This window comes from Accipiter gentilis, chromosome 1, assembly GCF_929443795.1.
Source record: "Accipiter gentilis chromosome 1, bAccGen1.1, whole genome shotgun sequence".
NCBI classification, from domain to species: domain Eukaryota; kingdom Metazoa; phylum Chordata; class Aves; order Accipitriformes; family Accipitridae; genus Astur; species Astur gentilis.
Window position 1 is genome coordinate 866,731 of NC_064880.1, and position 27,999 is coordinate 894,729.

At 58.7% G+C, this 27,999-nt stretch overlaps 1 protein-coding gene across 3 annotated transcripts; it reads left to right on the plus strand.

Moving 5' to 3' along the window:
- NPHP4 (nephrocystin 4) lies at window positions 1-27,996 on the plus strand. Of its 3 annotated transcripts, none has more exons than XM_049801443.1 (29): window positions 1-76; window positions 759-949; window positions 1,478-1,609; window positions 3,906-4,078; window positions 4,398-4,462; window positions 4,744-4,899; window positions 5,910-6,046; window positions 6,600-6,766; window positions 6,850-6,976; window positions 8,976-9,158; window positions 9,905-10,034; window positions 12,312-12,358; window positions 13,059-13,270; window positions 13,376-13,567; window positions 14,204-14,382; window positions 15,007-15,167; window positions 15,525-15,705; window positions 16,810-16,926; window positions 17,132-17,334; window positions 17,407-17,633; window positions 17,737-17,926; window positions 18,080-18,163; window positions 18,264-18,420; window positions 18,740-18,825; window positions 19,770-19,855; window positions 20,207-20,378; window positions 20,930-21,109; window positions 21,955-22,098; window positions 22,301-23,122. In XM_049801443.1, exons 2-29 carry the CDS (start codon window positions 815-817, stop codon window positions 22,439-22,441), a joined length of 4,164 nt encoding a protein of 1,387 aa, XP_049657400.1. In that variant the 5' UTR covers window positions 1-76; window positions 759-814; the 3' UTR covers window positions 22,442-23,122. The 3 variants fall into 3 exon arrangements, 2 of the variants coding, with proteins under 2 accessions (XP_049657400.1, XP_049657416.1); XR_007506134.1 differs by lacking the exon at window positions 1-76 and adding an exon at window positions 27,676-27,996 and having other exon boundaries at window positions 702-949; window positions 22,301-22,722; XM_049801459.1 differs by lacking the exons at window positions 1-76; window positions 20,207-20,378; window positions 21,955-22,098; window positions 22,301-23,122 and having other exon boundaries at window positions 699-949; window positions 20,930-21,104.
- The last annotated feature ends 3 nt before the right edge of the window (window positions 27,997-27,999 follow it).

Sequence of the window (27,999 nt, forward strand, 5' to 3'; positions counted from 1 at the left end):
GGCGGAGCCTCCGTATCCCCGTCCCTCCCCCCCGGCGCGAGGTTGGTCGCGCCCGCGAAGATGGCGTTGGGGCGCGGTGAGTACGCGGAGCGGCGCGGGTTCGAGCCGGCGGGTGGCGCGTGGGCGCCCGTAGCCGCGCGCGGGCACCTATTGTAGCCGCGCGCGGGCACCGATTCTCAGAGCCGCGCGCGCGGGCGCCGCGCGCGGGTGCGCGGGCGCGTAGAGGCCGTGCCGTCCGCCACGCGTGTCCGCGGTTTTGCCGCGGGCAGCAGCCCCGTCCCTGCCTGCGTGGGCACCCACTCGCGGGAGCAGCGGGTGTGCGGGCGGGCGCCGCGGTGCGCCTGGCCTCGCCCTCCACCGCCGGCCCCCATGGCGCTGTACGCTCACGCACACGCACATGCACGTACGTCTTCGGGTGTCGGCGCGCGTGCGTGGGCGTCTGCGGGCACGTGCCCGCGTGTCCGTGGGTTTCCCGTGCCCGCGCGTCCGTGCGCAGAAGCGCATCCCTCTACGGGTCTCTGCGGGCGTCCGCGGGTCGACTCGGACGGGAGGAGCGGTGGGTGCCGCACCTTGGGGTGACCTGCGCCGGACCCTCCGGCTGCGCCCCGGCGAGTCGCCCGCTCCCGGGGAAGGCCGGCACGTCCCGCGGGAACCCAGAGCCCCTTTACGGCACGTCCCGTCGCGGCCGTCCACGCGCGTGGCGTCACGGCCTCGGAGCGCGTTGGCCGGAGCGTGCGTTTCCCGGCTCCGTTTTCCAGCCGAGCCCTCGCCCTAGCCGACGCCGGGAGGGAGAGGCGACCTCCGGGGCAGCAAGATGAGCGAGTGGGAAAAGGTGTTTCTGCGGAACGTCGTCCTTCCTCCGCACTGCCAGCGGAGACGGACTCGCCGGCCGGGCTCCACGGCTTTCCGCTGCGTCCTGAAGTACCTGGAAGGGGCTGCCCTCACCCAGGTAGGGGGGACTCGGAGAGCCCAGCAGTGTCTTCTCGCTGAGCCCTTGCTTTCTGCCCACCGCCGGCCGGGATCTGCTGTGTTTGCCGGCAGAGGTTTTCAAGACAAGGTTACTTGTTTTGGGGGGAACTAACTGTAAATCTCCCGGAAACACAAATCGGGGCCGTGTCTCAATCCCAGGGGTTTTCACCTGCAAATCTGGGTTAGTGTTTAATTAAAAACACTTTAATTTTTGTTAGTTTTTAATCTAGGTGAGCATTTTTAAAGTAAAATCCCCAGGGAGCGCTCTAAAAGTCTGCTACTCCTTTATTAGATGCTTAATGTTCAGTTTTCCCACTTCTGCTTTTCTTGTTCAACCTCTGCCGTTCCGACAGGTTCTCCAGCAATGCACAAAGCTGTCCGTGGCCGCTGGCCTGATTTGGGCATCGATTCGAAAACGGGAATTGTTTGTCCCCTTTTACTGAAGTGTGTTTTCTGCAGCGTTGGGGGCCGCTGAGCTGGCGTGTCCCCGTCCTGTCGTGCCTTGCAGGGAGCTGAGTACCAGCTGCGCCTCTCCCTCTTCGATGCCACCTACCACCACTTCTTCGGGAGGACGTGGAGGAGCAGCCGGCGAGCTGCCCGTGCCGCCCCGCCGCGCCCGGCCAGGGCGGCTTTCAACGAGGTAGGGTGCTGGGGGGGCGGCCGTGCCGGCTGGGTCTGGGAAAACGCCGGCACCCCCCTGGGAAGGGGCGGCGATCCCGCGGGGAGGCGGCTGGAGCTGCAGGAGTCAAGTCGGAGGAGGGAGGTTTTTAAATACGTGAAGGGAAAAGCCGCCTTTGCTCGAGTTCAGCCTGGAGCCGCTCTTCTTTGGTGCTGGTTTGGCTCCGTCAGTCTGTGGAAGCGGAGCTCGGAGAGCTCTGGGAGCCTGCGATCGGCACGCCGTAGCCGTGAGCCTTTTAAAGCGGCAAGTCCGAAGCGTGCCCGGGCTCTGGCCCGTGGTCGGTCTGTGCTGCTGCTGAGCCTCGTCTGCGGGGCTTCGTTCTCCTGCACGCAGGCAGACAGCAGCAGCAAACCCTTTTCCCTTCCTGATCCTTTGCCCAGGGTGCACCCCAGACACTGCCCGCTTCTTAAGGTTTTATGCACGGTTTATTGGAATGGGGAGATCGGGCTCTTGGGTTACCTCCGGGGCTGGGCGACGGCGTGGGAGCAGCGGCGTGCCACCGCGTGCCGCCTGCTGTGTTCAGAGCCGGCGGCAGAGAGCAGTGTTTCTTCACGAGTGGGAAGGAAGGGAACGAGACAGCACTTTTCTCACCTTCTTGCTTTCTTCCCTTACCTGGGGGCTTAACTGGCTCAAAGCCGTGCTTCCATCTGCTGCTGATACCCGCAAACCGGGGTGCCCCCTTACTGGGGAGATCCCGCTGCCCCGTAGTGGGGACGACAGCCGAGATGTCACGTTTTCTAATTCATACCTTCTATTTCCACCTCCTCCGGTGCTGCAGGTGAAGTGTGGCACAGGTTAGCGCCGCGCTCCTTCATTCATTTAAATCGGTATCTGAGGGGCGCTGACGTGTGCATTTCTCCCCCGAGTATGTTAATTACGGGCCAACCCCTGCTTTTTTGAAGGGGGATGCAGAAAAACTATGGCAGAGCGTGCTGCGGAGAGGGCGATGTGGTGCCGCTCCCCACCTCGCCAGATGACTTTCCAAGCACCATCCCTATGTCCGCAGGCTTCCTGGGTGTTTGGCGTACGGTTGGGAGCAGTTGGCAGGAGCTTTGGGGTGTTAGGGGACCGCGTCTCACAGCCTGTCTGCCGTCGCCGAATTGCATTGCCCATCCCCTGCAGCCCGCCCAGCACGCTCACGGTGCAGCCGCAGCGCTCGGGGGTCTTGCAGCCTGCGTTGCAGCTGAGCACTGGGATCTTTTAACTTCACGATACTCAGCAGTTGAGCGTCGCAAAGAGTTCGGGTGCAGAGGCAATCGATGTGCGGAAGGCGAGGGAAGGGGGAAAGGCGCTGCTCCTCGTGCAGGAGAAGCTGCCGGCTGCCAGAGAGCCGCCTCGCGAGACCTGGCAGCGCGCGGGGGCGTCGCATCCTCTGCCTGCGCAGGCCACGCGCTGAGCTTCTGCCTGCACGTGCTGCTGCCTGCACTTTCGCCAGCTTCACCGGGACAGTGGGCAGGGGACGGGGTCCGCACGTGTGGTGGGTTAAGGTGACCCCTGCGCCGCATCGTCCTCGTAGGGTTTAGGGGAGGGGAGCGAGCTGTCGTAAAGCGGTGTTAGCGTTCGCAAAAGGAACAGCAAGCCTGGTTTTACAAGGGATCCGCTTTAAGGGCTGTCTGTGTCTTTGCAAGGCAAGGCATCGGTCTGCAGCCAGCGGTCATTACTTCAACGTTTTGCAATAAAAGATAATAGAATAACGATTTATTTCCCTGGGTTGACACGGTAATGTCTCTCTCCGTTATCCCTTCCTGACAGCCTGTGATTACAGTAAACGTTTTCCCTGGGACACTGCGGTAATGAGTTTTTAACAGAAAGATTAACCTAGCTTTAAATCCTGTCCCGGGGAGGTGACCTGTGTCCCGTCCCCTCCTGCCCTCAGGTTCGGGCCACCCCCGTCTCCCCTCCCTGCGGCAGGGGGGCTTCCAGCTCCTTTGGCTTTCCCAGCGTGGGCCTTGCTATGATGCTGCAGGTCAGGGGCGCATCAAAGCCCTGCTCTTATCGGGGTCCACAGCATGCGGAAAATGGGTGTTAGCACAAAAAAAAAAAAAAAAAAAAAAAAAAAAGTTAATGATGTTTGAGATTTAAGGAGGTTGAGATTTCCGAGCGGTGCTGGAGGTCGTTTGCCGTGAGCTGCTGCCTGGAAGTTTTGATGGATGGTCTGGTTGGGCTGCTGGCTGTCCAAACGCAACGGCTATTGCTCTGCCCGCAGCTGCCGCCACCACCTCCGAAATACCCTTTCTCTCTCCTTTTCCTGTCCCAGACCATTTACTTCCACACGTCTTTGAACCACCCCAGCATCGCTGCCGTCGTGGAAGTGGTGGCGACGGCCGGGAAAGGGGACGGGGGCTCTCGGCATCTCTCCTGTGGCTTTGGACTCATCCCCCTCTTTGGCAGCGGGTCGGAGGCGACGGATCCGGCCGCTGAGGACAGAGCGTAGGTCCCCCCGCTGCCGCGTGATGGGGCACGCCGGGAATCGGGGTGGCAATGTGCACGGCTGCTTCGGGAGGGGGGAAAGGGTGGTCCTGGGGCTGCAGAAACAAAGCCAGTGTTTAGAAACCTGGAATTCTTCATGGCTGGGGAAGCAGCAATGGGTTTGTAAGTGATGCCTGTCCTTTCCATAAAGGACAGGGTTTTTACCACGGGTGCAGAGCAGGAAGGTGATTTCTTACTGTTGAGCGGAGGCATTGCAGAAGTTGAAGATGTGCTTCAGGGTGGATTTACTGACCACTGCACCTGTGCTCTTTGCTTTCAGGCTGAAGCTGTACCATGGGACGCCGCGCGCCTTACTGCACCCGCGCTTCCAGGACCCCGTGGAAAGTAAGCAGCTGCAAGACGTTGCGTCTCGCTCCTTTCTTGGCAGCCTCTCTTATCCAAATGAGTATCGTGTGTGTCCGGCCGATGCGCTACGTGGTCCGTGCCCTGGTAGTGCTAAGCGGACGTGCCTTACTGCCAGCCGGGAAAAGCCTGGCCGGGCAAACCCAGGTTTTCCTTTGCTCCCAACACGTGCGTTTGTGGATAATGATTTCTTCTACAGTGGTGCCACGAAGCTGTCTCCCCCACACTGTTTTGGTCATTTTGGGATGTTTTCTCTTCTTCAGAGAACAAATACCTGACGGTGATGGAGAAGAGCCACCTGCAGTATGCCCTGAAGACCCACCAGCCCCTGGAGGCGATATTTCACCTCCTTCCCGAAAACCTGCTGGTGTCTGGGCTGCAGACCATTCCCGGGTTGCTGCCAGCGCATGGAGATGCGAGTAAGGGCTCCTTCCCTTTCCCTGCTGCCTGTGCTGCTCCTGCTGAAGGCAGCAGGTCCCTGGGGAGGCTGCGGGCAGGGCAGGCAGGGCGCTGGCATGGGGATTCTGGGAGCACCGACGGGTTCTCTGCAGTGCTGCCCCTTGGCGAGAGCATCTCCGCTCCGCCGGTGGGGCTGCAGCCCTTGTGTTCATAGCTTATCCTGAAAGATGTCAAAACGGCTTCAGTCTGTTCTTCCATTAATTGCTTCGCTCCTGGGAAGCTGCTGGGGATAAGTGATGGTTGGTTTAATCACAGCTGTTTAGCGGCGTCTTAGGAGAAGCCCTTGCAACTTGTTTAAAGTCGTCCTCCTTGGTGGCGGGGCTCAGGATCGCTGGGGGTCTGGCAGGTTCGGGGGGACGAGCCCTTGCACCCTCAGCCCTCGTTAATCTTCCCCTGTGGGTAGCAGCCTTGCCGTTGGAGCTGCTGCGATTAAAATTGCATGATCTGAGGATTCAGAGGGTAAAAAGGACTCTCAGTTCTGGAGCGGAATTATTCTTCGGCTTACTGCCGGAAAAACCCTACTGCTAACCGTTTTGGGGGTTGTAACTGTTAACGTTAAAGCTGAGCAAGGTCTCCAAAGCAGCCGAGTCCCCAGTGCTGCCGAGAAGGAGGGGAGAGCCAGCGTCTTGCACTGCAGGGCACCTCAGCACTGCAGCGGCGGTGGCTTTATTAAGTAAACAGGTTGCATCCATTGACACCGAAGGCATTGGGTATTTCTGGGTCTCTCCCGGGTGTCAAGGCGTGTATGTGCCAGGGAAGCTGGGTGAAGCAGGAACGTTTCACCGTGCGTCTCTGCAAACACCCCATGTCCACATAAAGGTGGTGGCCCCGTGGCCAGAGAGCCTGTGCACGGCCACGACCTCTCCCCGGTGCTGCTTTTCGGCTCGGGTCCGGCTGCGGGTGCCCCTGCGTTCCCAGCATCGTCCCCCCGGCTGCAGCGTGACCTGTGGCCACCACCTTGTCTCTTCAGGTGACTGCTTGCAGAAACCCCGGCTGATGAAGCCAGTCACCTGCTATCTGGAGAGGCTGTCCGTCCAGCTGTACCCTTCCTTGGAGGAATTTGAGGAAGAACTGTTGGACTTGCTGAACAGCGATCGTTTACTTCAGGTACTGCCGATGCAGTTACAGCAGGGGAAAGCACAGTGCACAAGCAGTAATGCCGGTGCTTTGTTTATGGGCGGAGTGGAAAGGTTCAAGTAAATGGCACTTGTGTATTTGTTTTGCTTGGAGTCTCCGATTTTTTGCTTTGGCTTTTTTTTCTTTTTTGCTGTGCTAGCCTCTTGCGTGCTTTGTGGCTGGATTAGCATGCAGGTGCTCTGTGTAGGCTTTGTTTTGAACATCCAGACGCTAATAAGCAGCATTTGGGTTTGCTCTGCTATGGAAAATGCAAAGATAAAGTGCAGTGCATTGAGTACGTCTCTTTAGGAACAGCAGCGCTTGGTGCCCAGTAAGGACTGCTGGCCGAATCCTTCTTTATTTGCCGGATTTGCGCCAACTCTGCCATAAAGACGAACGATTTTAATATCCATCAGCCGCTGGAGGGGTGGGTCCTGTTTTTTTGAGCTTCCGACAGATTGCCTGAATTTTCCTGGCCACGGGCAGTGCAGGGAGGGATGCTGTGCCGCCTCGCTGCCCGAGCTGAAAAACTTACCTGTCGCAGGCTAACGCTGCGCCGGACGGCGACGGGGTGGCAGTTCGGGAGCGGCGGCTGCACGTCGGCGTCCACAACGGCCTGCGCTTCGTCCAGGCGCCGCAGGTCGCCGTGCTGGTGCCGGAGGCGGAGGTGGTGCGGGGCGGCTGCCCAAGGGTGCCCGGCTCCGGAGCCAGGTAAGGGGGAGACCCTCCACTGCCGGTGTCAGTCCCCTCCTGCCTCGGGTGCTGCTGACAGCCGGTTCTCCATCCCGGTGCAGGGGTGCAGGTCAAGCCCTGGTCCTCAGGAGCCGCATCCACCTGAGCGAAATGGTCCCTCACCCAGCGTTTGGGGTCTGCTTCCAGCTGGAGTATGTCTTCTGCAGCTCGGGGAGAGCCGGCGGGAAGGTAGGGCTGAGCGTGCGTGCGCCTCGTCTCCGTCCCGTATTAAAGAGTGGAGATCTGACGCTGGGGGAGCGAGCCCTGCTGAGTAACTCTGTCCTCTGCTCCCGTTTCGCCATCCAGTGCCTCCAAGACGCAGGGGCTCCTGGTTTCAGGGCCACGCTGCCTAATGAATGGCCCTGCAAAGTGTCCAGCGAATGGCCCCACAAAGTGTCCAGGTGCTTTCCGCAGCGCTGCAAAAAATATCCTGCAAATGGGCTTATTGAGTCCTTTTAATTACATGTGGTTACATTTCTCCACCGTGTATATGTATATGGAAAAGTGTAGCCTGCAGCAGTCCCATAGTGTTCTGGCAAGCTAATTTGGAATATTTAATCTTTTTTTGATTTAAAAAAGGCTTTTCTTTAGAATTTAGCATTTATGCCAAAAAGAAGTTAACTCTCCCGCTCTTTTTTCTTTTCTGAATGCTGTGCTTTTCTGGGAGCTTCAGCCTGATGTTCTCTGGATCTTAAAGCCAGAAGTCTCTGTATTGACTGCAGAGACCCGCTCACTAATGCCTACTTACCGATCATTTACACCTATTTCAGTTTAACCTTTCCCCAGGTTAAACCCAGCTTAGTGAGCCCTTCGGTAGTCCCCTCCAGAGCCCCTTTGCTATTGGAGCCATTAGCTCATAGTGTGGCTGAATCAATGGCCATCAGTTCGTTAGGAGGCCCTAATCATGCTCGTTGAAAATGCTCAAATGTCCTCTCTTGTTAGAGCTGTCCAGAGCAAAACTTGGGGGGGGAAAATGGGTATTTATAAAGTGGGACACACGTGCCAGGCCGGAGGGATTTCTATTGAGGGGGGGAGGAGAAGCTGACCCTTGCTGTCGGAGATTATATGTGGGGTTCAACTCCTTTAAAAAGTTGAAACCCGAGGACCCACGGGCATCTGGGGCTCCAGACGCAGATCTATTTGGCTGTGCTGGGTGCTGGGAACGCTGGCTGGGGTGGCGGTGGAGCCAGTTCCTGTGGTGCAGCCCTTGGGCAGAGCAGTTAATCCCAAAGCCGCTTGCCGAGCTGATCGCCTTGTCCTCCGTGCCATAATTAGCAGGCTGCGAGGGCGATTGCGGGCGCAGATAGAGACCTCTTGGTTTGCTTCTGCACCTCTCCTTCGGTTTAAGGGGAGGCCGTGGACGCGCCTGGGTAAGTGGAAGCCTTTAGGCTGCCTTTCCCGTCTGCTAAATACATACAAGGGATGAAAACCCTGTTATGTTTGAAAAGCATTATATCGTGCTTTTACATTATATCAGCATTATATTATGCTGATCCATAATACAGAGGTGTAGTCGCTTGCATAATTGGTGAAGGGATGAGGTGCAGTTACCTGGAGCACGGGTGCCTGCTGTACTGCAGCTGCAGGCTGCGGGAAGGGGAGTAACGTCAGTGATGGGCTGAGTAAATGGGATATATGCAAGAAAAAACAGTGTGCCCCTGTGGGGAAGGGTGGTACGGGGTTTACAGGGAGAAAGTGAGATTCGTGCCTGTGGGCAGCTGTGGCTGTGGCCTTGAGGAGGTGAAATCATGTAGGAAGGTGCTGGTTCTGCCTGCGGCGCTGCTGGCAGAGGGAAGAGAAGCAAACCTCAAAACCGTGCAGGCCAGGTCAGTGCTCTTTCGCTGAGAGGTCTCGCGATCCTGCATCCCCTCCCCGGGATCGCTGTGTCCCTCTCCATCAGAGAAGCATTCCTGGTGCTCCTCAGAGCCTGCAAAGGGATGGGAGCAGAAAGGTGCAGTTGGTGGCGGGGGGGGCAGAAAATGGGTGCAGAAAGAGAAATTAAGGTGCTGGAAAGCGGAATGTCTCCAGAACAGGCGGAGGGGGAACGGTTTCTGTGATGCCGGAGCCGGGTGCGGGAAGGCGCAGTGGGAGATGAGAGCCGGCATCTGTCTGGCAGCACCCGCTCCTCCATCCCACGGCGAGGCGGGGTGCCCGGCACTCACCACGCTCCCCCCTCTCCCCCACCCAGGCCCTGCCCGGCAGTGCCCACGGCGAGACGGCCGACATACGCTCGGTGCGCTGGGCCATCTGGAGCCCCGACCTGGGTGCCGGCGAGGCGGAGGTGGTCCTGCCCCTGCGCGGCGGAGCCTGCCGCGGCCCCTGCCAAACGTTGGTCTACCGGACCCCGACGAGCGGCAGGAGCTCCCGACAGGTAAGGCCTCGCTTCTGCGCTGCAAAATACACGGGGACGCTGCCGGTGCTTGGACGGGCTTGCCGTTAGAGAGGCTCTTTGCCAAAACCTTTGTAAGTGCCCCGGCGACGGGGGAGCTCTCTGCAAATCTGTGGGGGGATGAAGAGGCTCGGGAAGAGGAGGGCGGCAGCCCCCCAGCCCCTGCCAGCGAGCGTCTACGGCGATAGGTAGCGCACTCGGTGTCTGGTGCTGCTTGACTTCAGTGATGGCAGACGGGCAGACTGAGCTGCCACGTAGCTGGTCGGCACAGTTATTGCGATATTTCTTGGAGGCCTCCTGTGACCTGAGCCGGTTTATTCCGAGATGCGCATGCACGAGGTAAAAACCTCGTTCCCAGGTGTTTATCAGCAAAAGCAGGTTAGGCCTGGGGCGAAGGAGTCACGGCGGGGTGGCTGGAATAATGGCTGTGGTGCTAAGCTGCATGGGTTGCTCTCTGCTCCGGGCCAGGACAGATGAGTGTCTGCAGAACTTGCTCAGTAAAAGTCTTATACCGGGTGGTGGTGGGTGGAGTTAGCAGGGGGCTGTGTGTGTGTCTCTGCAAGGACAGGGGTATTTGGTCAGAAATTAAAGTAGCTAGCCCCTTGCTAGCTCTGCCTCTGGCTTGCACCACGGTTTCTCTGACTGCAGGGCAAGGGAGTCGTCTCTCGAAGGTACGGGGGTGGCTGCGTGTAGCACGCTGTCTAAAACTATTTCGTTTCTAATTTCAGGGGAAGCACGTGGAGTCTGGGACTGTCCAATTCTATGTTTCCACTGATTCGGAAGAACATCTTGTAACTGCGGCGGAGATCCTACGTAAAGACAAGGACGAGTCGGAGAAGCCTCCTACGCCATCGCTGAGTGAGTGTTTTCCAGATCGCTGACATTTAAAATACAGAGTGTGGCACTGGTGTCTGCTCAGGAGAAAAAAAAACACGTCTTCACCGAGTAAGCTAGTTTATGAATTACCGGAGTGAACCGAGTTTCCATCGAGGTGAATTCAGCTCTCACTTTTGAACTTGCAAAATCCCCCTGTGACAGTAGCGCTGAGCCACGTGCAAAATCCCCAAGGATTTCCAGCATGGCACCAGCCAGCTCCCGTTTCGGGTCGCGCTGATGGCGTTTGGGCTCCGGTGCTCAACACCCAGAGCAGCTGGATGGGTGCAGCAGCTGCACCAGCAGCGCATTGCTCTCTCGACTCTGAATCCCTCCATACGTGAGGACAGGAGAGATGGCAATTATAGGCTGAGGAAAAAAATAATAATCTTCTTGTGCTGCTGCTCAAGGAGTGTGACAGCAGCACTCATTCGATCGTCCTAGCCAGGAAAACCCGGGCTGCGTATGCGTGCGTGCACATATGCATTTATCTGTCTATGTGTCTGTAGTGCAGGGCTGCCAGGTGGTCGGGGTTTCAGCGCTCTGTGTGTTGGAGGCAGAAAGAAGACTGCCATTGGCTTGGGTTTGGGCACGGAGTTGAGTCAATGCCCCCCGCTCCTGGAAATCCTCTGTGGCTTGTTTCTGTCTAATCCCCCCTTTCGTGATCGATGGGAAACAAAACTTCCCTTTCCCCTGCAGCGTCGCTTCTGCTCCTGCTCCAGTTCCCACGCAGGTCACGGTGCGATGCTCCAGATACCTGACAGTGTTTAAATACGTTTTACAAGCTTATCCAGCTCCTCTGGTGAGCCGGTAGCTGGCGCGGTGGATGCCTGTTCCTGCTCTGGCTCTGGATCTGCTGTGCCTTCCACGAGATGGCAGTGGCACCATGGCTCTGCCGCAGCAAGTCCTGGCTTTCTGCTGGCGAGGAGCCGGGTTTGCTGGTGTAAGGGGCTTTAGAGCAGGAAAGCTTCACGGGTGAAATGAAGGGCTCTGGCGATGCTGCGCTGGGTTAGGCTCTCTGCGACGTGGCTGCATCGCTGCTGGTGCCTTCCTGGCGCTGCTTGAAAGGTTCTCCTGGATGCCTTTCAGCTGGCGATGGCTGGGATGTTGAGGGAGTTGCAGTGCGGTGAAGGGAAAAGCCAGCGCGCGCCGACGGTGAGCTTCCAGCCCGGCACTGGGCTGGCGTGCTCCGGCTTGCAGGGAGCGTGCTGGAGTGCGGGCAGGGTGCCCGGCGAGGGGAGATGCCCCAACAGGGCGATTTTAGGAGATGAGCTGCGTGGCCTTTCCCTGGCTCCGGGGGCCTGGTGGCACCGGGGAGAGCTTGGGAAGTGCGGCGGTGGTCCTGGAGCCGTGCCGTGAGGTGAGCGGCCACGCGCGAGAGCCAGCCTGCTCTCCGAGCTGCTGAAATGAGTGTTTGGTTAACTTCTTGTAGAGCTCTGTTGGAAAACATGCCACCAGCTGGCCCTTTTGGCCAGCGGAGGCCAAGCGCATCTTCTGTCAGCTCAGCTGCCGGTGGTGCTGATGGATCCATCCATCGTCTCCTTAACGCTGGCCAAAGCCATCCTAACTGAAAGAAAACAATGTTGTAGACGTAAGGGAAACAGGGTGGTTTCCTTTGCACAGCAGTCAGCATGAAATAGCCAGAATATGTGTGGTGGTGAAAGCAAAATAAGGTCTCAGCATCACGTGGATGCAGAGATAGAACATCTGTGCCCCTGGACTGCTCCGCTCTGAAGGACCCGCGGCTCAGCGGCACAGCGAGCTCAGCTGTGCCGGCGCGCGAGCCGAGCAGCCAAATATAAACACGATAAAGCTCGTACCGTTTCAGGGCACGAACGCACGAATAGATGAAGGGAGTGACAAGAAATAACAGAGGAGCGACGAAAACCTTAAGTATCCTAAAACTTTCACGTCTCATTAAGCATCCCACTTAGGCAGCGCCGGATGGCCGGAGGGAACCGCGGCACTGTCTGGGAATGGAGGAGCTGCCTTTTGCGGCAGAGTTAGCCTAATTCCAGCAAAGTAACGGTTGGATCTGGAGACGTGCTATGTTTCCCCCCCGCCAGGCAGCAGTCGTATTGGAAAAATAAGTCAAATAAGTGGTTGAGAGATGGTCAGCCACCTCACCGAGCTGGTTTCACCCCCCAGATTTAAAAGGGCTGGCGGGAGGTTGGAGGGGGCTCGCTGGCGGAGGTCACAGCCGCGGCGGCGGGGCCTGGGGCGACGGCTCCGCTACCGCATCTCTCCCGTCCCTCTCCGCAGGTCCGCAGGCCCCGCTGCGAATGGCGGCCTCCCCGCGGGGACCGGGGGTAAGTGCGCGGACGCGGGTGGCGGGCAGCGGTGTTCCCGGGGGATGACCCAAGGGCTGAGGATGTGCTCCCGGTCGCGTCCTCTGCCGGTTTTCCTGGCTGCTGCGGCCAAGAGGCGCCGAGCGTCCTGCTCAAACCCACCTCCTCCCAGGCAGCAAAAGGGACCCTGCCTATAACGTGCTGGGCGAGATTGCCTCAGCTCTTTTCACACCCCAAATGTATTTGTAAGGGCAGTTCTGGTTTTTGACAGCCCAGATTTGCTGAGTACTGTTGTCCCCGGTACACGCTGACAGTGACGCACGGTTTCTTTGTGCGGAGCTACTGGGATTTAAGGAGAGCTATGAATACCGAGATCCCTCTTTATGCTTTTTTTATATCTTGATTCAAGGATCAAGGCACACAAATATTTTTGATGAAATAAAACGCTTCACAAGACTGCATTAAGCGGTTTGATCTTCCTGCTGCATTTTCCCATCCCTCCCCTTGCCAGCGAAAGCGCAGCAGCTAAATAAGAAGCAGAGGTGCCGTGCCGCTTCTCGGCAGAGCGGCGATGCCGGAGCATGTGGCATCTGAGCCGCTTCAGCAAGGAAGGGCCGCTGGCCGGCCTCAACGCCGGGGTCCCCGCAGGGCAGCCCGCCTTGGGGGGGCTTCTCCCCCGGCGTGGGGCCGCGGGTGCTGACGCTTGCCACTCTCCCACCAGCTGTCGGCGTCCCAGCTGTCGGTCCCGGCGCGGTGCAGGGGCCAGCCCCCGGTGCGGCGTGGCCGCGGCTCTTGGCAGGAGGGGGGGATCACTCACCTAGAGGCTGACCTCGGCTCGCCGGACCCAGAGCCCTGCGCCGGCGACCAGCTGCGGGCGCTGCCCTTCACCCCGCTGCAGGTGCCCCTCGCTGCCGTGGGGCTGCAGGCAGGCAGGTGATGCTCGGCCGCCCTTCCCCGGGCTCCTGTGTCCCCATCGCCCGGCCCGCCGGGGTCCCTCGTGGCCGATTCTGCGCGGTTCACCCCCGTTTCTCTTGTCAGTTCCCGCACCCTGCTCTCCCGTGCCTCCCTGGCTCGACTGCACGCCGCCGGCTTCCCGGAGATCCTGGACCACAACCAGGTACCGGTGGAAATCTCGGAGCCGGTGGACCCGGCGAGTTTTAGCCCGCGGCTGGAGGAAGCCGACCTTCTGCAAGGCAACGAAATAATCCTGCAGTTCCTGGCTTTTGGCAGGTGGGATGGCAGCTCTTCGTGGTACCTTCTGCGGGCAGATCCTGGGGGCCTCCTGGGGGAGGGTCCTTTACCAAAATCCCCCCCAACCCACTTCCCTGCTTGAGAGGGAGAAGTCCTTGCAAAAGTGCTGCTTCCCCCAGCGCCTGCCGTGGTGGCAAAGCCCCGCAGGGTTTTACAATGATGTTCTTGTCCTTTCCGGGCACTCTTAAATCACGTTCCAATTTTTTTTATTGTATCCATTAGCCACAATGCGATGTAAAAGCTAGTTAATGCAGGGTTTCTCCATAAATGCATATGGAGTTGAGAAAGTTGGCACCCGTGGGGGTGGCTTTGGCTGGATAAGGCCCCACTTGTGTTTTTTCTGTGGATGGCAGTCTGCTCTGTGAAGGTAAAACGCTGCCTTTGCTGGGCTCCTCTGTCACAGCATATGGCAGAGGACAGCTGGAATTGTGAAGCTTTTTGGAAAGCCAAGGCAAACCATATGCCCGCTGTCTTCAGAGAAGTCCAAATACTTGTGATGCTGCCGATCTTCTCTTGTTCTTCTGCCTTTCAGTGCGTGCCAAACGCACTAGTTGCTCGTGATGGCGAGGCAGTGCCGCGCCATGAGCTAACCCAACCCCCTCTCTCTTCCTGAAGGGACGCCCAGGATGGCGTGGAGGGGACGTGGCCGAAGACCATCTTCCTCACCTTCCAGTTCTACCGTTTTCCACCAGTCACCACGCCACGGCTGCAGCTGGTCAGCACGGATGCGGGGCTGGCGGCTGTGCCGGCACAGCTCCTTGTCCGGGTGAACAAGGACGGGACCCTTGGCACCGGTGAGCTCCGGTTTTAGCATCCTCGTGCGGCCGCTCTTCTCCCATCAGTCAGTTTTGGGCTTGCCTGTGGGCTGAGGAACAGGCCGGCGCCTGCTTTGATAGCCAGCCTCCGCTAGTTTGTGTGGCACATCATGAAAAACGTTCAAAATGTCCAACATTTGAAGTAGAACGCCGGGAAGTGTTGGTGGCACGATTTGCACGTCGAGGCTGCCAGCTGCTGCTGCAGCTAAGCGCCTTTGAAAAGAAAGGCGGCACGTGAGAACGCAGTGCCCAGAGCGAGCGGCTCTGATCCTCCTCGCTGAATGCTCTTCTTTGTTTCTTTCTGTGCCTTATTAAGTTCTGGTCCTGAGAGACACCAAGGACTTGTGGCTGGGGAAGCTCCTTTTCCACATGGAGCTATTAATGGAAATGGAGGGGGGTCTGTACAGACTGAGTGTTTCTGGGGGGCGGGTGCAGTCCCGGGGGACCTTGGACCTTACTACTTGACCGATGGGTTCATTAAGTGGAGGAGAGCAGAGATGCGAGCGGGCAGGCTTCTCCGGAGCAGAAGAGTGTCCCCGTCCTGGCTGATGTGCTGCTGTCGGCAGAAGCTCCATTTCCATGACGATGCCGCATGTCTCGCAGGACCGCCGGGCTTGCAGCTGAAGTACATGGTGGATCCGGCTTTCCTGCGACCCGGGGAGCAGCGCTGGTTTGTGCGGTACCTGGCCGAGCACAGCCTCCAGATTGACGTCTGGGATGGAGACTCCCTGCTCCTGGTTGGGTCTGCTGCTGTTAAACTGGAGGTATCAGTTAAATTGAAGGTCTTTCCCCTCAAGCCCTCAGGACTGCTAACGATGCAGGAGACCCCCTGCTTAGCAGGCAGGAACGTTAAGGAAGAGCCTGACTTTTCCTTTGGTCCCACGTTGAGGTTGCCTCTTTAGTAACCGAGTTGCTGTCAGCCCCTCTGTGTAACCGAGACCGATGCCAGCCCGATAAGCCCCTAATTGTGGGATTTGTCATCTTTTCCTCAAAAGTGGCGGCAAAACGTTAACTTTCTTCCACTGCCCTGGCAATCCTGCAGTATTCTAGGGCTAAACCCCCCAGACCTAGGACATCCAGAGACATCCTTTACCCCTCACCGGTCCATGCCTTGTCCCCAGCCCCTGCTGCGCCAGGGCCGGGCGGCCGTCAGGACCCACCATGAGCTGGAGGTGGCCACGACCGAGTACGAGCCAGACGTGACGGTGATGGGCCGGGAGGCACTGCGGCACGGCGCCCTGCGGCCCCTCGGCGTCCGCGTGGCGGTGAGGGGCCGCCTCCACCTCTGCCTAGCCAACGTCGGTAAGAGCGCTGCCGACAGCCTTGGGTGCTGGCACCGGCACCCTTGCGGCACGCACGCCTCGCCGGGTACCTCCGGTGCTGGTCAGACCCCCTGTCCTGGCACCAGCGCTGCTCGGCTCTGGGTGCCGCTGGGCTGCGAGCGGAGGCATGTGGCTCCTGGTTGTGGTTGCGGTTCCTCCTTGGCTGCAAACGCCGGCAGAAGGCAGCGGGGAGGCCGGCGGTGCGGGGACGGCAGCGCCGTGCAGTTAGGTGCTAGCAAACAGCACGGGGCCGTGGGAGAGATGCAGAGGGCTGTACCTCAATGAAAACCACGCTTGTAAGAATGTTATTCTTCCCAGAACCCGCTGGCTGCTTTTATTTTATATATTTAATTCCCCGTCCTAGAAATGTGCAGTGACTCCAGGTTTTAAAATCTTATCTTCAGAAGGAAGATTAGCTCCATTATAAGATATCTCAAATCGTCATTTCCATACTTTGCCTGCAAAGGGACGATAAGCTCCTGGGAAGGAGAATCTGAGATTCACAACCCACGGAGAGGTTTAACTCACACCTCGCAGAAGAGGGAGAGATGCTGCACCAGGACAACAGCCGCCCTTTGATTGGTTTTTTTCCCCGTCCTCTTTGTTTGAATTTCAAAATACTGTTGTTAAAAACAGTATTGAAAAGCTTGGTGCGCCTGCCTGAAGGATGGGGACGGGATTTGTAGGCCAGGTAAATACCCAGCGGGTTTAGAGCCTCATCCAGCTCCGCTTGGCATAACCTTTGCGGGAGCGCGGATGGCAGCAGGAGCGGGGCTGCAGCCCGGGGATGGGGAACACAGAAAGGAAAACCGGAGCTGGTGAGGGGCTTGGTGGTGACTCACTCAGTATGGCACTGTGCTTTTGATGCTGCTCGTCTCCTGGCAGACGGCTGTATGGTGTTAGCAGCACTAGGCCCTGGAGGGAGTGCCGTAGGGCTCGCAGAGCGTTGTTAGCAACCAGATACTTGCTCCTGCTTTTTTAAAATTGTCTATAAAGAGCTGCCGCGAGGATAAAAATTTGTAGTAGATTTTTTAACGATGAAAAACAGATGGTTTCTGCTCACTCTCGTCTCTGCTCGTGGCAGGTCACCCATGCGAGGAGACCCCGGGGCAGCCGCCGTCCCGCTCCCGCGTCGTGCCCGCGCCGGACAGCGCTGGCAGCATCCCAGCCGGCAGCTGGATCTCCCTGAACGCCGCCGTCGGTGAGTCCTGCCGGGCTGGGGCTCGGTCCATCCCCCGCGGCGTGGGTTCGGGTTGGCGGTGTCTCTGCTGCCGTGCCTCCGGCCGCGGGGTTGCTGCCCCCTCCGGCGCTCGCCTTGCCGGCCCGGCGGCATCGTGGGGGGGGGTCCCTCGGGGCCACGCTAATCGGGGGTCCCTTGTCGGCGCCACGGTGTTCTCTCCCCGCAGGCGGGCGGGTGTCGCGGGCGCGGAGGCTGGCGGAGGTGGACGGCGAGCTGGCGGCCGCGCTGTGCGTCCGCCGGCCGGAGGCGAGGCTGGCGCCCCCGGCCGTCCCCGGCGAGGCCACGGCCGCCCGCCGGCGCAAGCTGCGGCGCATGGCGCTGGTGCGGCAGCAGGAGGACGCCGGCGGCGGGAGGACGCCCCAGCTCTCGGTGAGGAGAGGGGGGACGGGGGACGGGGATGCGGCGGTGGCTCTGGGCTTACGGTCCCCTCCCTCGCGGCAGGGCTGGCAGGAGCAGCGTGCCCGGCACCTGCGGGACCTGCAGATCATCGATGCCTACCGGGAGCGCGTCAAGGGCGAGAGCATCTCCCGGATGCTCAGCCAGGCCATCACCGCCACCCGCACCGTGCACGCCGTGCTGGGGACGGCCGAGTTCTTCGAGTTCGCCCTGAAGAACCCCTACGGCGTCCAGCACACCGTGACCATCGAGGTCGACCACCCCGAGCTGAGGTGGGGGCCGAAGTGGGGTCTCCCCCACGTACCTGGGGAGATGCCAGGGTGGCACCGGCTCCCGACCAGTCCTCACCAGCACCTCTGCCGCTCGCTCCCCCAGCGTCATACTGGACCCGAGGGAGTGGCGCCACTTCAAGGAGCTGACCAAGAGCGTTACGCCGGTGGAGGAGGAGATGTTCCACCTCCGTGACGACCTCAGGCCTCAGGTCTACCTGCGCCCCAAGGAGACCGTCCGCATCCCCTTCAAATATCAGACCTTCTCCGCGGACCCCGCCGTCGTTGTGGCGCAGGTAGGCGTGAGCCCCCATTTTGAGCTGTTCCCGGTAGGAAGCATTTTCCTCGGCTGTGTTTGCCTCTGCAGGGCAGGGTGGTACTGCCACGGGGAGCACCGCGCAGCCATAGCGGTGCTGCATCCCCAGGCAACCAGCTCTTGCACCCCACAGGGGCCGGCAGGGCTGGGTGCCGGCGCTGACGCAGCCACCCGCTCCCTGGGGAAGAGCGGGGCCGGGCGGACAAAGCACATCCAGGTGAGGGAACCGGGCGAAAACGCCGCTCGAGGGGCTGTGCGGGAGGAGAAGCATCACTTTTGCAAAACTCCGTCCCTCTCCCGCTGGTCGCCCGGGACAGGTCTCCTTCCAGGTGAGCGGGGGGAAGCCCATCGCGATCCTGCGGGTGAAGGTGGAGCTGCAGCCCCACGTGGTGGACCAGACCTTCCGATTCTACCACCCGGAGCTCACCTTCCTAAAGAAGACCATTCGGCTGCCTCCCTGGCACACGCTCCCCGGTGAGCCCGCGGTTGGAGCTCGGGCTCTTCCTCGTTAGCCAGCGTCCAGGGTTCATTGGGGCCTCCCTGGAGGTGCGGGTGGCATCCAGAGAGCTCATCCCTTCTTCCTCGCCCTCTCATAGCCTTGGACTCCCCGCTCGCTCTTCATCCGCTTGCCTGCGTTAATTTTATGTTTAATTCCCTGCACCAGTATGCCCGCGTAGTTTGCCGGTAGCCCTGCGTAAGGGATTCTGGGCTGCGGCTGCGTGGGGTGCAGGGTAGCAAGCACAAGCACAGAAAACGCTGAATACGGTTTTACCTTGGTCTCTCTCCTCCACAGGTGCACCAGTGGGGATGCCGGGGGGGGAGCCCGAGATGTTTGTTCGCTGCAGTGACCCTGACATCATTTGCGAAACCAAAAACATGGTACTGGTTATGCTTTGGCATCGGTCTGTCCTTTGTGTCCTTCTGCTGGGGGTTTTCGGTGGTGGTGAAATGCCTCGCACCCATGGAGCATCCCTGTGTATCAGCCCGTGGTAGCGAAACGCTGGCAGTGATGAAAGCCGGCATTGCCCTTTATTATTGCTCCAATTAAAAGGAGCCACATGGCTTTTGGGGTGGAAGCTGAATATTGCCCCTTACCACATCCTGCAGCAGCCTGTACTGGCTTGTTCTTTTGAGCAAATACCAGATGATTAAGATGCTGGGGAAAAGCAGCCTTTTGTCGGGCGTGGGAGAGACCTTCCCTGCTGCTCGGGGTCTCCGCAGCCGCTGGAGTCGTGCGGCGGGGGGACGGCGCATCCTCTGAATGGGCGGCAGAGCATCTCTCCGCTGGGTGATGCTGAGGCGGTGGGGAGGACCGTGCCGGACCGAGGTGCTCCTTAGGCTAAGCTTAGCCGTCGCTCTGCGTCCCTCCCCAAGCGCAGCCCTTGCTTTGCAATGCCCGGCACGAGTTTCTGGGCTTGCTCTGCAGCTGGGGGAGGTAGAAAGGAAAAATAAACTTGAGCCCATACGTGCAGATGGCGATGAGGGGTCGTTGCTAATTGCTGTTGCAGAAACGCGTTAGTATGGTAATTGGATTACGGCTTGTTAGAAAACTTGGGGAAAATTTGCCAAAATTTGATTACAGATGCAGACCTGGAATGCGATAGTCGTTTGTGTCCTCTTTTGTAATTAAAAATACTGGAAGAGCTCAGCCAAGCTGTATAATAACTTAATAACATAGTTTAACTAGATGCTGAAAGCATCTGCTTTCGTAAGTGGGTCGGTGGCGGGTTTTTCCGTTAATGGGAAGGAAACCCTGGAGTCCTCATTAGCTGGTTTGATCGCGAGGTTAACCGTTGGAACGATGCTCTGATTTCTGCACGCAGGGGCCCGGGGAGCCGCAGGACATCTTCTTAAAAGTAGCCGGAGGACCAAGCCCGCAGATCAAAAAGTTCTTTGTTGCTATTTATACGTAAGTAGCAGGACCCCCAAAAGTGAGAAACACTAGCCCCGAGTGGTGGCAGGGCAGGAGGGGAGCTCACGCCGCCCTTTCCTTGCTTGCGGCTTCCCGAGCCCAGCCGGCTTCACTGAGCAGCAGAAAGCTGGGCAGGAGGCTTCCCAAAACTTTTGCAGCTTAGGGTTTTACATAGTTTTCTTTTCCTCTAAATAACCCCTGGCCAGAGCATCCCCGCTGTGCAAGCTAATGCCTTTTGAGCCAGCCGGGCTATGTCTCCATTGGACGATGCTCTGGGAACGGATGGGACTGATACGGGTTCCTTAGCAGAAGCTGTCAGCGAGCCCCGTCCGTCTGTCTGTGCTGCAGGGACGCCTGGCTGGCAGCACCCGTCCAGATCTGGCAGTTCTACCTGCACTCGCTGCAGCGCCTGGACGTCAGCTGCACGGCCGGGCAGCTCTCCCGCCTCTCCCTGCTGCTGCGGGGCACCCCGGCCCCGCGGAGGGTGCAGGCGTTCACCTCCCACCCCCAGGAGCTGGAGGTAACCCCCGCCGCGGGTGGGCTCGGGGCTGCGGCAAGCGAGGGGCTGGCCTGGACCAGCCTGGTGAAATCCCCTCCGGAACGGGAAAGGCAGCCCTAAAGTGTTTGCGATAATTATCTTTTGATTAGAGCTGTCATGTGTAGGATCATCGGCACGAACCCCCAGAGGGCAAATTATCTGCGTTAATGAGACCATCCGAAGACTAACAATTTCTTTAGAATCCGTTTGGCCGTAATTGCAAATGTCAATAATGGAAGGCACAAAAACTCAATTGCTGTCCCGTAAACAAAAGCAAAAGTTTCCCCGGGCAAAGCCTGTGAGGGGAAGGAGTCCCGGGGCTGGGGGGAGCTGGCTCTCCCCGAGCGGCTCTTATCCTTCCCGACACGAAGCCGGTCCCGGCGTATTCACGTGGGTGGGATTCAGTAGTGGTGGTGTAGGTGCGCAGGTCTTTAAGAGCGATCGTCGGGTCTAGTTTGTACTCCAAGCTGGACGTCGCGGAGGTGCGATAGGCTGCCGCGGGTGGCCGCAGCTCCCAGTGTTGGTTTCCGCAGGTGGATCCGGACGGCGCCTTCCTTCTCCCCGCCAACGGCATCCAGGACCTGTACCTCGGCGTGAGACCCCGGCGGGCCGGCAGCAGGTTCATCTACCTCAACCTGGTGGACGTGGAGTCCCACCAGCTGGTGTCCTCCTGGCTGCTCTGCCTGTCCTGCAGGCAGCCCCTCATCTCCAAGGTACGGCGGCTCTTGCACCAGAAAAACGCGGTGATGGCACCGGACCGGTGGTTGCGGTCTGGCCAGTAACCCGGGGCCGTCTCCTGCTTCTTCCTCTCTTTACATCTATGGGGGTTTTGGTGCTTGCCACCCTGAGCGCACGTTTCATCCTCGGGTGCTCAAATAATCTCGCTGCAGACTGCGGTAAAACGTCTTTCAGGCGGTTTCGAAGGCAGTCCCATGCTGAGGAGTGTCAACTCTGAAGTATCCCCGGTTGTGAAATTAAAGCTACAGCATGCTGCTTTCTATTAGCACTATGCTGGCAGAGGCCTCGCCTGAAAGATAGAAAATTAGATTTTCCGGCTAATGTGTTCCTTTTAAAAACGTTTTCCCAAAACCCTCGGTGCCGGGGGAAGTTCAGATCGGCGTTTAAACCGATGCCTCGGCATCCTGCCAAGTGCCAGCCCGCCTTCGGTGCCACGGGGCGTTACCTGAGCGAGCGCCGTGGCTCTCCCTGTGGACGTCCATTAATTAGCTGGAGGACGAGCCGGCCGGTCCCAGCTGCTCCCCTGGCCCTGGGTCGTTCGGGCTCGTAATTACTTCTGCTGCCGCGCCGGTGCCAACGGCGGCGTGAGGAGGATGCTTTTGCTCAAAGGTGGCTCCTTTATATCTGCTGGCAGAGATCAAGTGTAAGGCGTAGAAGGGGAGAGGAGGGGACGTAAGGCAACGTGGCCCCGAAACGCCTCCCGCGGCGTGTGGGTGCAGGAGGCATTTCTCCGCAGTCGGTTTGGGGGAGTGCCCGTCGTTCCCTCCGCCCGTCCCGCGGTCCGTGCCACCTACTGCCACGGCTTGTGCTCAACCCGCAGGCGTTCGAGATCTCGCTGCCCGCAGGAGGCGGGAGAGGCTGCAACAAGCGCATCACCTACACCAACCCCTACCCCTCGCCCAGGCTCTACTTCTTGTACACCAACCGGCCCGACCTCCTGCAGTTCAAGGAGGACTCCTTTGAGGTACGTCCTCCTGCCGCCGGTCCCCCCACCTTGCCAGACCCCCGGCCTCATCCAGCTGGACACCGTGATGCGCGGAGCGATGCTCGGTGTAGGGATGCAGGCTGTGCTGCCGCGGGAGAGCCGTGCTAGCCCGGGGAGGGTGGGCAGGTCGAGGGGTCCTTGCCGGGTCCCGCCACCTCTCCTCCCACCCGTTTTCCCGCAGGTCGCCGGCGGGGAGGTGTACACCATCGGCTTGCGCTTTGCCCCGAGCCAGGGCGCGGGCGAGGAGGAGATCCTGATTCACATCAACGACCACGAGGACAAGAACGAGGAAACCTTCTGCGTGAAGGTCGTCTACCAGTGAGGCTGCGACCCCGCCGCGGCAAAGCGGCTGGTCTCTGTGCTGGCCACCGCCGCTCCCCCGGCAGTGCCGCCTCGGGAATGCCCCTCTCTCCCTGACGGGGGGTTGTGAGCCCCATCCCCTTGCCGTCAGCACCTCACCAAGCCGGGAGGTCTCGCTGTCCGCCGGGATGCCCGGGCATTGCCGTCAGCGTCGGTGGTGCCACGCGGCTCCACCTGCACAAATTGGGGAGAGCGAATGTATTTGTTGCCGTGCGTGGTGACCGCTGGATGTCTTTATTTTTGGTAAGCGTTACTATGTTTTAGGCACATTGGAATCTTTTTTTAACTGAAAAATTTGCAGATCTGATTCTGCAGAATATTTGTAAAGTATTTTATATTCTGCAATGAGTTTTGTACACACTGAAGCAGTTTTCTGGCATTTTCGTTACTTTTTACTCATCCTTGATCAATTAAACTTGCTGCACAGAACTGGCAGGCTCTGGCGGCGTTTTCTTCCGTGGGAGGTGGCAACCCTCGGGATCCCCATCCTGTGGAGGCAAGTGCTGAGCTTGCCCTGCCTGCAGCCACGGTGCCATCCATCCTGCGGTGGGGAGTGCCGGGGGTCCCCTGTGTCACCCCCAATTCCCTGGAGCATCCTGGGGGTCGGGGCAGAGCAGCCCCCTGCCCCCAGGAGACTTGTGCCCCCGTGAGCGCCGTGTCACTTCTTTTTACGGGGCTGAGGCTGGTGAATTAGAAGCCCCGATGAAGTCGTGTGCTGAGTTCCTCTGCCTCCCTAGGACTGATCGGAAATGACAGCTAATATTTTAAAAATGATTATGCTGTCTGCAGCACAGAGAGGCCCCGAAGTTGGGTTATTAAAGTAGATTAGCTGAATAACTTTCATTACATTTTCATACAACGATATTTCTTGAGGCTTATGAATGAGCTGGTGCTGTACCCTCGGCCGTGGCAGAGGAGGCAGCTTGAGTGCCAGGCGTTCACAGCCGACGGTAAGTGACGTGCCGGCGGGCAGGGGATGCAGACGCGGGGACTCGAGCTGAGCTGGCGGCTCAGCAGCCGCGCTGCCATTAAATGCGACCGGCGGCTGCAGTGCGCGGCTCGCGCAGATGCATGTACAGCGTGCCTGGCGAGCAGCACGGTGGGCAGCAGCCTTGTGGACAGGGTGCTGCCTGCTCCCCTGGAAACCACGGCACAGCCGTGCGCTCGACCCGAAATCTGCAGAACTGGCGAGGCCAGTAAGAAAAGTTGAAAAAGCCTTTCCTGTTAGGAAACGGAGGTGTCTCGTGTCCCAGCTCCTTCAGGAGGGACCTGGACACCCACGGCTGCTCCTCCTTTGTGGCGCTGCCTGCGGCCAGGAGGAAGGGCTGGTAAATAAAATCTCCAGCAGCACTGGTTTAAGAAACCGGAGTGAGAATTTGTCACTTAGTGGTGCAAGGCTATGTGGGAAAACGCTCTGCAGAGCCCCGTGTCCCCCTGTGATGGAGCTGGTCTGAGCTGCCGGCGGCCAGCCTAGATTAATGCTGGTGGCTTTGTTGCGGATGGTGAAGGTGTAATGAGGCGGCTGGATTATTTAGACACATGCCTATATTTAGCTGCGGAGTTTAAGTGGGCTGCAGGAAACCAGGAGCCAGCTGGGGCGAGGCGGTTTTCCCTTCTTCCCTGCGTTTCCAGGCAGGGCTCGCAGGTGGGAGCCACGCTACCTGCTCCAGCCCGGAATACCTTCCCTATGGCACAGATAGTCCCAGAAATCTTTGCAGGGCGTTCATCTGCCCTGCTGGTGCCTGGAAGTTTGTTTTCATTACATTAGCTTTAATTAAACCATTTCCTTCCTTTGAACGTAAGCAAATCCACGGCGGTCAATCCGAGCGGCTTTGTCGGTGCAGTGCGCCAGGGGCTGCGGAGGTGCAGCCCTGTGGGCAGGGGGCTGGGGGGGGTGAGACCCCATCCTGCCGGAGAGCAAAGAGCCTCCGCAGAGGCATGAGGCGTGCAGGGAGTGCTCCAGAGCCCGGCAGAGACAGGGCTGCGACCGTGCACGGAGCTGCTGGGCATTAAAACCATGGCCCTTGGAAATGCTGCTGCTGCTCGAGCATGGGGCAAACACAGGAGCAGCATCTGCTGCCCGGCTCTGCTGGGCTGGAGCCGCTTCTTGGGTTCACGCTTGTTAATGAAGTCGTCCCCCCTAATGACAATAAACTCGTAGCACCGCGTGCCTAGCATGCAGCTTGTTGTTCTCTTCCCACTTCATTCATGTCAGGAAGCAAATTGGATTCCAGCGATGATAGAATTAATGCACCCTAAAAAATCTCGGCTCACATCTCATCACTGAAGCGCACAGGGAAGAAAAGATTGGGAAGCACTCGCCATGGTTTTCAATAACTCTTGGGACTGCTCTGTCCTCTCGGAGCAGGCGGAACCCTTCGGGGACCTGAGCATCGCTGCCTTCGCCTCGCCGACGCTCTCAGCTGGACAGCTTCAGGTCTCTTAAATCTGCCTCCGCAGGCTCCCGGGTGGCTGATGGGTGCTGATGCCGATGGACCCTCAGAGGGACCTGGTGAGGGGCTGCCATTCCCTGCTGCTGCGTGGCCGCGTGGCTCTGGCATTTCCCAAGGAAGGGAGGTCAAACGCTCTGCGGCGGCTCTTTAATTGAGCTCATTTGGTGGAGGTCCAGCACTGAATTGACTGGAGGTGAAGGCAGGAAAGCTCTGCATCGCTGCAGGGTGCTCTGAAGGCTTTCCACGGCTTGGGCTGATTCCACTTGTGCTTTGCCTCTCCGGGTGCCTGTGTCCCAGTGGGGTTTGTAGCCGTTGCCTGGAGGCATCCCGCAACAGGACTGCTCGCCCATCCCTGCGGGACGTGGGCTCCCCTCGCCTCGGAGCGATGCGGGGAACCTCGAGAGATGCCGGCACACGTGCCGCTGCGCTGCTGCTCCGGCACCTTCTCTGCTCTCCCCGGCTGCGGATGCGCTGCGGGGAGGTGACTGGGGTGGCTGTGCTGGAACGGCTCCCGCTTGGCTCCCACTCCTGCTGCCTCCGTGCTCTCCGTGAGCTTTGCCAACCAGCGCTGGCGTTTCCCATCCTGAGCGGGGTGGATGGAAAACCCCTCAAAATTCATTTGCTTACCCCGACAGTTGTCGTCATTGGTGTGCTCCTGTGGCGGCTGAACTTTACTGATCCTCAGAATAAACAACCCTTCGGGGGCTGTGTTTGGAACCCAGGGGAGGCAGGAGCGGGCAGAAAGCCCTGCCTGACGCTTGCGCACGCTGCCTGCGCTGCCTTCCCGCGGGAGCTGTGCTGGCTCGCCGGCACCGCCGGGTCCCCAGCCCTTGGCATTGGGGCTTACGCCAGGTCTTCAGGCAAGAGGTACTGCAAGAAGAGCGGCGGAGGAATAAGAAGAGCCAGTAAATCTGCCCCCAGCTCCCGGCCGTATGCCCGGCCAGCCCTACCCATGCCTGGGGCAGGGAGGGGCTGCTAAGAACTGGCAAGCAGAAACAAGAAAATAAATTAAAAAAAAAAAAAAAAAAAAAAAAAAAGGAGGAGTTGGGTGCAAAAGCTCCTGCAGCAGCAAAATGCCCTTTCAGGCTGGGAAATGGGCTCCCGAGATGCCTGGGCTTCAGCAGGGTACTCATTGGGCTCAAACTTTTAAACCCAGCTTATTTTTCCCATTATGAGGAGGAAATTGCTCCTGCCTGATAAACCTCTAATTAAACAAAGGCTCACCATAATATTTGCTGGGAGCTTGCCAGCCTTGTAATATGACATTACCGGGTATCTTTATTAGCTGAAATGAGTATTTGGAGTCTCTGCCAAATTGAAAGCTGATAGACGCATTTGGAAGTGGCACTGCAGCACCAAGCAAACACTTCTGCAACCTGCCGCTGAGGCTTGGCCGCGGTGGAGGTCGGCTGCCGTCGCCCTGCGCAGTGGGAGGGGGCCGGGAAGCCGCCCCCGGTGTCGGTCCCCCCCGGCGCGGCACCTTCCTACGGCAGACACGATGTCCCTCCCGCTGATGGAGCCATGCATTGCCTTTTGGCTGGCGTTGGCCAAGCGGTGGGGCACCTTCTCTTCCCACGGTGGGGGGGGGGGCGATCGCAGCCGGGAGGCTGGCAAAAAGCCTCTGCCAACCGTGCCAGCCTGCCGCACGGCCCGCAGCTCCTCTGGGCGATTATATCCCGGATCATAATTTCATTATCAATTAACCAACAACACACCGAGGGACTGTTACGCTATGCATTTATTGGTGTACGGTCTGTGCTCTGGTGGTGCTGGTGGAGCCTGGGGTGACTGGCAGGCTGATGCCAGTGCCTTGCAATGGTGACACCAGAGAAAGCTGCCATTCCATCAAAACTCCTGGGAATGTCCTGAGGAGCCCGGTGGGGCTGGAGGAGGAGGGCAGAGAAAACCCAGCGGTCCAGGGCAGCTGCTGGCACCGAGATTTCAGGGAGCGGCGTGCCGACTTTAACAGCCAGGGAAATCTGTGAGAACAAGCCTCAAAACAATCTTTTAAATTTTTTTTTTTAATTTATTTTCCCTTGGCGTGTTGCTGCGATTGCGCAGCTGCAGCCCTTTGGAGCCCGGGTGCCCTCCGAGCCACGGCCCCGTGGAGAGCTGCCGACAGCTCCGCAGCGCCGGGGCTGGCAGGTGAATCTGCTCTCCTTAGGGAAAGGGGCTGCTCCCAGCAGTCTTTCTGCCTAAGGAATCAGAAAACTTCAGTGTTACAATGCGTTGCCGTGGCATTTCCAGCAGGAAGTGTTTTGATTCTCAAGTCTAAAATGAGCTTTTATTTTGAAATGCATTATTCATTTTCTTTTGAAAGGTCAAAATCTAAATGAAAGACTTTAACTCACCTGAGATGAATTTATTAGTTTTCGTCTTTGGCAGGCACACGGTAACTCAACGTGCTGGTGGCATGCCGCGCTCGGGCAGCGGACTCGAGTGGGCACGGGCTGCGGCGCACCGTGGGTGCTGCCGTGGCCACCGCCGGGCTGCTGGTGGCTGTGCGGGAGCTGTGTGGTGGGTCGTCAGCTCCAGGTAACTTTTCTACTTTTCAGAGTGCTGCTCTGCTCACTTTGACACATGTGATGCATCAGGTATATCTATGTTAAGCGCAGATGCGGTGACTGTGTTTTTTCTCAGGCCACCTTTAAGGAGGTTGCACAAACCATCTCTGGCTGCAGATGCAGTAGTTGCTCTCTCAGGTTCCAAGCGCTGCGCATCTCTTCCTTTCTTAATTTGACAGTACCTTTCCCCAGAGGGAAGCTAAATGCCCTCCCTGGGCCCCGTGGCCCCAGCTGCCCTCAGAGGAGAAGCTCGTCGGATGTCCTGGTGGCGATACAGGCAGAGGAACCCCCCAAATCCGTGGCTCGGGCGAAGGCAGAGCATCCCCGGGGCTGCCGGCTCTCTCCATCGCCCTCATTGGGGACAGTGACTCTGACTGCGTGGGGAGAGCAAAAACTTGCTGGAAGGCAAGGAGAATGCGTGGGAGCCGCTGGCCAGCATTGCCAAAGATCATCTCGACGTTCTCGTGCCATTAGTGGGACAAGTGACTTTTTCACCCCTGTCT